Genomic DNA, 9626 nt, shown 5'->3' on the forward strand with positions numbered 1-9626 from the left:
TGTGTTCTAACCAGATTTTAACCTTCCAGTTGCAGAACAAAGTCCCATTGACAAACTGCCAACATGTTCATCACAAAATCTCCTTTGTGATCGCAGCGGAAATAGACATAATCTGCTCCAGATTTGAGATATGAAGTTGTTGATTGATTTTGAAAAGAACCTAGACCTTTAGCCAACGGATCTTAGTCAGTCTTTGCCATAAGATAATCTGAAACCTTGTGATATCCTCCATCACAAGAAAACATACAAAACCAGTCTCACGGTTTGTTGGTTAGTTGCAGGACAGAACCTTCCTCTTCATAGAGCTTGTGTACCTCTCCTGATACCGTGATTATCTTAACCACGGCTCTGATACCACTTGTTGGGAACTTAACTTCAAATCACACATAAGCATGTTGATTCTTCACGGACCAAACACAAACTTAAAGTAACTTTGACACCAAGAATTAACGAGTTCCCCTCCGCAAGGGTACATCTCGTGTGGGAACCTTCTCCCACAAACATCAATTGTTAGTTATGGGCCTCAGTTATTTAATCTCTAAGCCCAAATCAAGCCCATTTATCAGTCCAAGTCGGCAATATCTTTTGCGTATAAAAAAAGGCACAAGACGTTCAAAGAAAGCAACCCTAAGAGAGGTTCACGGCAGAGAACATCGAGAGGAAGATCAAGACATAAGAAACCAGAGAAATAGACACTTTGGAGCCATGTCTTTGAGAGACCGAGTTTCTTTGATCTTCTTAATATGTTGTTGTGTTCTCTTTAAGCTTGTACCTGAAACACAAAGAAAGCGCCGGTTGAGAGCGTTGTGTAAACCTTTGATAAGATAGTGGATGTTTGTGGGAGAAGGTTCCCACACGAGATGTACCCTTGCGGAGGGGAACTCGTTAATTCTTGGTGTCAAAGTTACTTTAAGTTTGTGTTTGGTCCGTGAAGAATCAACATGCTTATGTGTGATTTGAAGTTAAGTTCCCAACACTGGCCTCCAACACACAATGCCAGGAAGAGAAAAAGAAGAATAAGCCAACAATGACACATATGAACAATAGCATTCAGAGAACTCGAGCTTAACAACAATTACTACATCTTAACTCAATAATTCAGAGAACTCGTTTTCGAGTTGAAATCTTCCAAACTAGTCTCCATGTTACAGTAAGCTAAACAATGGCCTCAAAGATAAGAGATTCAATGCACTAGTCACCTTGTCCTAGCTAGAGTGAATTTGAAAGGCGTGCCTCCTCTGTCTGTCGCGGCTGGAATCGTCCATCAAGCATAGACAAAATCTGGAGCAGCTTTTAAATGGAATCAAATGTTTACCTTCAACTTCATCGCCTTAAATTTATCAGGAGTCTCGAATCCTTCACCTTCCTTAATAAGCTTCTTCTTCAAGCCTTGTTGGATCTCCTTCTCCTCACCGACTTTCAGAAACGATGCATCGTCACCCAAGTCCATGTCGTCGTCGTCGTTCATTCCACCGACCGGAGGCATCTCCTTGGCAACTTGGTTAGAGCCTTGGTGCACTACATACATACTCATCATATGATCATTGTATCTCTACACCATGTCCCCATCATTGGAGAAAATCAAACATCAAACACATAGAATATAGTCAAAAAAGCGTTTTAAAACCAATGCAATAACAATAGAGAACGATGTTGTTACCAAATTGTAGAAGCTTTGATAATAACATTTACTATTTGATAGTGGACCTTGATCATATCTTATCCCATTCGTGAGCTTGGACTGTAAAATGGAACAAAATGAATTACAAATCTAATCCCAATGAAGAGACGCAAAAGAGCGTTTCGCATACCTTGACTGACACCAGTTTGCTGCTCTGTCACATAAGCTGTCTTCTTCTTCGCATATGCTGAAGAATATCATCAGAAACAACGAAACGATCAGCTAAGATGGGATTGATAGCAACCATATCTATTCAACCTCAATTTTTTAAAAAAGGTTGATGGAAACAAATATACAGAAAAACAGATTTATACTTTATGCAAGAACGATTAGCAGAACCAAAACTCGAGCAGCTTTCATGGAAGATGCATGGCTCATTGTCGTCTTCTTACGGAAGATCTTTTTCAGGATAGTCACGTTTATAAAATGAAGTGAATATAATGGATATACATCACATTAAAATATACTCCCTCTGTTCCTTAATAATAGACTTTTAAAAAAAAAGTTTGTTTCGGAAAAATGTATTTTTTGGATTTTCTACAAAAAAAATTATAAACTTCAAAAAAATTATAAACTTCAAAAAAATTAATTAACTTTATTGAATTAATATTGGTTAAAAGTTATTGAAAACTGAAAATTACAGAAAACAATACATTTGTTATGACAGTTTAATGTGTTTTTTTAATATATGTGAAAATACTAAAAAGTCTATCTTCGTGGAACAAATGAGTATAGCCCATGAAATTCGTAATTAATCACATCCAGGGTTTTTATGTCACACTCTTGATTAACGTGTTTGAAGTGACGGGACATATAACGTATGAGCAGAGCAGAGACACAGAGCAAAGCACAGACGTTAACATTGTGCACAGAAATCCAACTGATTAAAGCTTCATTATGCAAACAAATGGGATATAAAAAGTGGTTTGTATATACATAACTACACAAATATATAGGATCAAGTTCACAAAGAATTTTGTGAATTGCCTGAAAGATGCATGTCTTCTCTTGGTGAATATGAGAAATCACAGCTTTGTGACGGCCGAAATCACAATAGTAAGGGCGTCCGTAAATAACGGTACTATTTTATATAAAGATGAGCGAATGTTGGTATATTTTATGGTCATAAGACCTCAGACATCATCATTCTTAGGACATGATCTTGAATCCTTGGCTTCCTAGAAACAACAGAATATATGTCTACCCTATGGCCGAGTCTTCAGTCTTTCAATCACTATACTTCAACCTGAATGTATCTAATCATGAAGATCAAAACTTGATCATAACCCGCATAGTTTGGATAATTTGTAAGCCATCTTTAAATTTCGCCCGTTTAGCAGATCTGATCGCCTTTTCAGATGAGTGAGCATACCCGGGTCATCCCTTGTTCAAAAAATACACCTCATCCATCAACGTTCTATAGTTCCTTTCGCCCATCACCGGATCTCTTTTCTTCCAATCCTCGAGCAGCTCAAGAGCTTCAGTCCCTCTGCCTTCTCTGCACAACTCCGCCAAGACCGTATTATAAGTCAACATATCCGGAGAGAGAGAATTCGTCAACATGTCAAACACAACCTCGACCGCTTCGTCCAATCTCCTTTGCATTGCAAGGCTACAAATCAAAACCATGTAACAACTCCCACTAGGAACCATTCCCTTGCTTCTCATCTCCTTGTAAAACCCTAAACCCTGTTCCACCCTTCCTTTCTCACAAAGCCCTTTCGTCAAGTAACCATACGTATAAGCATTAGGCTCGGACCCGTACAGAGGCATCTCACGGAACACCCTTAAAGCCTCATCAACCTCAAGACACTTTGCATACGCTTTAATAATCATGTTCAACACATACGTATCAGGAATCACTCCGCTCGACTTCATCTGCTTAGTGAGCGATCTAACGGCGTGGAGATACACATAGCAGACATTCAACTTGTTGAATCTCTTGAGCAATGAGCTTAGAAGCAAAGTATAGGTCTCAAGGTCAGGTCTCGAGTCATTATCTGATCGAAGCATCTTGTTGTAAACATCGAAAGCTCGATTGAAAAGGAACTTACGGCCGCAGCAGAATCGGATGATGGTGTTGTAGAGAGGAACGCTCATCTCGCAAGCGCCGGCGACGACTTCGTCGATTAGGGTTTCGGCGAACTTGTTACGTTTTCCGGCGATTGCTTGTTTGATCATAGAGTGGTAAGCCTCGTGGTTGTGCTTGTAGCCTCGCTGCTGAGCTGTCCAGCGGAATATGTCGTACGCCATATCCGGATCGGACTGGGCACGCAACGCCGCCACCACGTCGGGGTGTGTGAAGCCTGGTTTCAGATTCTGGATCCACGTCTCGAATTGGGTTTCGAGGGGAGTCCGGGTTCGGATCCGGGAAGGGGACGGGTTTGATTCAGGCGGAGATGAGGCGGAGGAGAAAGATATGGGTAGGCGACTCACGGCGGAGGAAAGGCAAGGCGGAGGTAAATTCCAGGCGCGCTTTACGGAGGAGAGGAGTATGATGCGACGGAGTGCTGCTGACATCGTACCAGCGGCGGTGGAGCCAGACTTGATCGACGTCTGCGTTTGTGTTCTAGTGAGGAGGAAGCTATGATCCAGTGTGGCCGTTCGTATTACAGATTGGATAAAGCCCAAAGAGACGGGTTCTGGAGTAGGGTTATCGCATTTTAAATCTGAGAAAAAGACAAAAATAGCACTGAATCAAGTTTTTGTTCCCAAACTAGCACTCAAGGTCAAAAATTACAAAAATAGTATTTAATGTTTTATCAAATGTCACAAACTTAGGGTTTAGAGTTAAAGGGTGGGGTTTAGGGTTTAAAGTTTAGGGTTTAGGGTTTAGGTTTTAGGGTTTAGAGTTTAGGGTTTAGAGTTTAGGGTTTAGGATTTATGGTTTAGGGTTTAGGGTTTAGAGTTTAGGGTTTAGGGTTTAGAGTTGAGAAATGAGGTTTTGGGGATAAGATTTCAAATTTTGAAAAATAAAAAAATTAAAATCTTCAAAAGATAAACTTAGAAAGGTGCTATTTTTGTCATTTTAGTTTTTGAGTGCTATTTTTGTGATATAAACTTAGAAATGTGCTATGTTGAAGATTTGCCTTTTAAATTTTACCATAATTATTTATTTGTCCTTTTTTTATAAAAAAACTAATTTATTATGATCTATATGAGAAATATTACATTTATTTGTCTATTAAAATTGTAACTTTTATTTAATGTTTCCCTAAATAACCGTAAGTACACTGTACACATGCTACTTTAATGAAAAACTTATGATACATGAACTTGCTGAAATAAGAGAAGGAATGAACAAATCGCTAGGGACTTGGATGGTCTGCACGGTTTCGACCACCTCGTTTATCTTTTCCTTGTATCATGGTCTAGTCCATATCTTTGAAGGGGTTTTATTGGCCTTTTGAAACCATGGCTAGAATGCCCAAAATTGTCGTATAAGAATTAGAGCATGATTAACCTCAATTCTTAATTTGAGATTTTTAACTCATGATTTGACATTTTTTTTTCTTTTTTTTTTTTACATTTTTCTGCTAAAGAGACGGTTCTTATATCTCTTATTTAAGAGACGGTTCTTAGCTTTTCCTAGTTAAAAGCTAAGAAATGGTTCTTAACCAAAGCTAAGAACCCCATCCTAAGAGCCCGAGTTAATCAGGGTCTTAGGAACTCTTGCGTATTGCGTATAGTCAGGTCAATCAAAACCTATGTATTTTGAAACCACACCAAAATTGTCGCAAACAAAAACACCAACACCGGAAACTTCCAATCATGTGAAATATTTCCAAATACACACCAAAATGATAAGAACAAAGCAACAATTTATCGACAATGATGATTACAATCAAGATCCAAACATATGTATTTCGAAGCGTTATCTCTCTGGGGGCCTAACATCAACCCTTCTTGGCCGATCCTTCGTGATGCTCTCTCTGTAGCATCACGCTGTTGAGTCTCCGTAGACTCCAACTGAACATCTTCTACACGCTCCTCTTGATTTTCTTTGAGTTCCTGCATATCGATCACTTCATGGTCATCTTGCAGCTCCACCTGTGATGTGCCCTTGAGTGGCGCACCAGGCAAAACAGACATGCATGGTTTGATCATGGAAAACAATAATGATATATGTTCATTGTTTGACTCATATCTTCCAAACCACATGGCTTCTACGCATGAAATCACTTTGGGAATATGCTCAATTCAATTATGGAGCATTTCGAAGAAGAATCAGATCAAATGAAGTTCAGATGTGGGAGTTATGCAATTTGCAAATCAGGTGATTTTCAGTTCTCGCGGATTTGGGCCGTACGGATCGTCCAGCCCACGTCTTGATCCTTACCACCATGGACCAGAACGACCAGAATGAACCTGGACAATAGTCGAAGGGTCTCCAGTCCACCTCAAACTCAGAAACTTTGACTCATTTATTATTTTCTAGTCAAATTTCTCATTTCCTAGATGTGTTATTCTCAAAAATAATTATGTCTTTCTTTGACCACATCTAGTATAAATATGTAAACTCTTCTATGAATAAAATCACTCTATGTTTTTTAGTTTATTTCGTTTTTTCTCTGAGTGAGAGAGAGAGTTTTTTAGCTAGTTCATTGGTGTGAACTGGCTTGTTGATTTGGTGGTCAGCCAATTCATCTTTTGTGTTATTTGGTGGTTAGTTAACACATTCATTCTTTCTTGGGTGGTTAGCCTTAGATCGTGGGTATATCAAGAGCCTTTTCACATTTGTTGACGATCCTTTCAATCTATCTCAGTTCCAGAAGTGTCGTTTGCCTTCTCGGATCATATTCAACACCCAGCTAAAGTGATCCTTCCTGATTCAGGACGTATCAACCTGTTTATCAGTGCTACCATTTTCTGCTTCTGAACTGGACCCTGAGCTTCTAATCATAGATGTTTCATCGAAGACAACATTCCTGCTTAGAACCACTCGGTTTTCTGATGGAGACCAGACCATGTGGGGAGTGAGATTTATCAAGTAGCAAACCGAGTTAACTACTTTAACCCAAAACCGCTTCTCCAAACCAGCACTCGAGATCATGCACATCGCTCTCTCTAGCACTATCTGGTTTATCCATTTTGCAACACCATCCCACTGTGGTGTTCCCATGTCTGTAAGATGCTTGGCAGATGTTGCATCCTTACAAAACTGTTTGAACTCTTCCGAGAAGAGTTCCAAACCAATATCAGAATGAAACGGATCTTGCTTCGACAGATGTTGCATCCCACGCTCACCCATATGTCCAAGCCTAATATGCCATTGCTTAGTCATATCTTCCTCTGGGCTCTCTGGCGATGCAACATTTGCTGAACCAGTAACCGTTGTACCCTTCAGAAAATAAATAGTACCGTTCATGAAACCCTTTAGAATCACATCAGAACCTCTGTAGACATTCAAAAATCAATCGCCACCCGAAGATTTGAACCCTATGCTGTCCAGAAGACTCACAGATATCAAATTCTTCGTCATTGATGAACATGCATAACCTTGTTCAATGTGTAGAATCTACCATCATGTGTCATGAGCTTGATTGAGACGATCACATCAATCTTGCAGACAAAGTCGTTTGCCATCTTAATCTTGCTGTCAAGTATCTCTATGTACTCCGAAACCCACACTCTCCTCGGTGTCATATGGTAGGATGCTCCCATATCAAGAACCCACACATTAGAAGAGTGTGTGTGTGTCCGTGCACAACAAGAGCGATGTCGTTGTCAGACTTGTTTTTATCCTCAGCTACTGCAGCAGACCCAAACTGCTGCTCCTTCATCTTGGGACAGTCTGACTTCCAATGTCCCTTCTCTTTGCAGTAGTTGCAAATATAAAATGCTTTAAGACCTCTTGGAAACGACTTCTTATCTTTTGAAGTCCTTATGTTCCCATGTCCCTTCACACCACTGACAAACAACCCCAATGCTTGATTGTATGTTTCTGAGCTAGATGCCTTATGGTGGCACAATTCCCGACTATGAAGCGCTGACCTAACTTCTTCAAGTTTCACTGTATCTTTGCCAACAATGAACGATTGCAAGAAGTTCTCCAAGGAGTTTGGCAGAGATACCAACATGATTATTGCCGCGTCTTCATCCTCCACCTTAACATCGATGCTACGCAGCTCCCGTAATATCGAATTTAGCTTGTCAAGATGGTCGCGAAGCTTAATACCTTCTTGCATACGCAAGGTGAAGAGGCGTTGCTTCAGAAGTAGCTTGTTCGTCAGAGATTTTGTCATGTACAAACTCTCCAACTTCTGTTACAAACTAGCTGTCGTTTTCTCATCCGACACTTCGATGATAATCTCGTCTGTTAGACACCACAAAATTGTTGAAAACGCCTTCTCTTCCAGAGCCTCCAAATCAGCTGTTTCAGATTTCTTCTCTGACAATGGTCCCCAGATGCATTGTTGCTTCAACAACGCCTGCATCTTGAACTGCCAAAGACTGAAGCTTTTTCTCCCATCAAACTTGTCGATCTTTGCGATTATTCCAGACATCTTCTCACCAGATCACCAGCCCCGAACCTGGCTCTGATACCAGTTTGTTGTAATGGACGTGAGAAGGAACATATGTGGAAACAGATGAATAAAAAAGATGTAACTACGATACAAATATTTAACGTCACCACAAGAAAACACTCCGAATTCCGACGGAGCTTCCGACGGACACCAAGGTCGTCGGACATTTGCGACGGAATACTGACAAATTTCCGACCAAATCCAAAAAAATGAAGTCGTCGGAATTCCGTCGGCCATTTCCGACGGAATTCCGACGACATACGGTTCGTCGGAATATACCGACGACTTTTCGACGACATTCCGATAAAAAATGTAACCGTTGTAGTCGTCGGAAGTTCGTCGGTATATTCCGACGGAATTCCGACGACATTCCGATTAACAGCAAAGTCGTCGGAATTCCATCGGTATTTTCCGACGGAATTCCGACGAACCATGTGACCGTTGCCGACAAATACATATGACCGTTGTATAGCCGTTTGGGATTGGACAATTCCGACGGAATTCCGACGGACTTCTTTACATCCGTCGGAATTTCGCCGGAAAGTCGTCGGAGGTCCGTAAGCAATTTCCTATAAATACAACCCCTCCTCATTCAACTCATTCACACTTCATTCTCTCTTCATTCTCTTTAGTCATAACAATTCCGTGAAAATCATGTCTTCAGAAGTTTATTATCGTTCGTGGATGGATAAACCTCATTTGGATCCGAACACCAATTTGCTTACGGAAGAATACGTTCAAGGGATTGGAGAATTCATGAGGCTTGTTCAACAGCAACCGGATGCAAAAAGTGGTATGTTAAGATGTCCCTGCTCTTCTTGCAATAATAATAAGGTTATAAAAGAATTTGATGTTTGGACTCATTTGTATATGAAAGGGTTTTCACGTAATTATAAAGTTTGGTACCTTCATGGGGAAACTGGTTATGAATATGGTAGTACTAGCGAACCTCAGCCTGTTAGTGAACCTCAGCCTGATATTAGGTTAGAAGAATCTAGAACGGATATAGATTATGGTGTAGGTACTGAGCAGATGGTACATGATCATTATAGAGGGGAAGAACCAAACCCCGAGTCTAGGAGATTTTTTGACATGTTGGATGCAGGAAAACAACCTTTGTATCAAAATTGTAGAGATGGTCATTCAGTCTTATCATCTGCAACTAGATTAATGGGTATTAAGACAGACTATAATTTGGCTGAAGAATGTATGGATGCGATTACTGATTTTGTCAAAGGTATTCTACCTGAGGATAACCTTGCACCGGGTTCATACTACGAGGTTCAGAAACTTGTTGCAGGTCTTCAACTACCGTATGAAGTGATAGATGTATGTATTGACAACTGCATGATCTACTAGAGAGCGGATGAGACACGGAATATATGCAAATTTTGTGGGAAACCTCGTTATCAGGACAC

The 9626-nt window shown here is 40.3% G+C and overlaps 1 protein-coding gene and 1 long non-coding RNA gene across 2 annotated transcripts; both read right to left on the minus strand.

The window, feature by feature from the left end:
• Positions 1–988: 988 nt before the first annotated feature.
• LOC106306957 lies at positions 989–1923 on the minus strand. The gene is made up of 3 exons (XR_001263204.1): positions 1812–1923; positions 1661–1741; positions 989–1552 (listed from the first exon to the last, which is right to left on the minus strand). It is a non-coding gene; the product is annotated as an uncharacterized LOC106306957 (long non-coding RNA).
• An 855-nt stretch (positions 1924–2778) lies between these two features.
• Positions 2779–4305, minus strand: LOC106306955 (pentatricopeptide repeat-containing protein At3g25210, mitochondrial). The gene has a single exon (XM_013743762.1). It carries the CDS (start codon positions 4199–4201, stop codon positions 3059–3061), a length of 1143 nt encoding a protein of 380 aa, XP_013599216.1. The 5' UTR covers positions 4202–4305; the 3' UTR covers positions 2779–3058.
• Positions 4306–9626: the final 5321 nt, after the last annotated feature.

The sequence above is a fragment of the Brassica oleracea genome, chromosome C7 (assembly GCF_000695525.1).
Source record: "Brassica oleracea var. oleracea cultivar TO1000 chromosome C7, BOL, whole genome shotgun sequence".
In the NCBI taxonomy this organism is placed as follows: Eukaryota; Viridiplantae; Streptophyta; class Magnoliopsida; order Brassicales; family Brassicaceae; genus Brassica; species Brassica oleracea.

Coding starts and splice junctions, on each gene's coding strand:
- LOC106306955 (XM_013743762.1), bottom strand. CDS start 4,201: ATGTCAGCAGCACTCCGTCGCATCATACTCCTCTCCTCCGTAAAGCGC.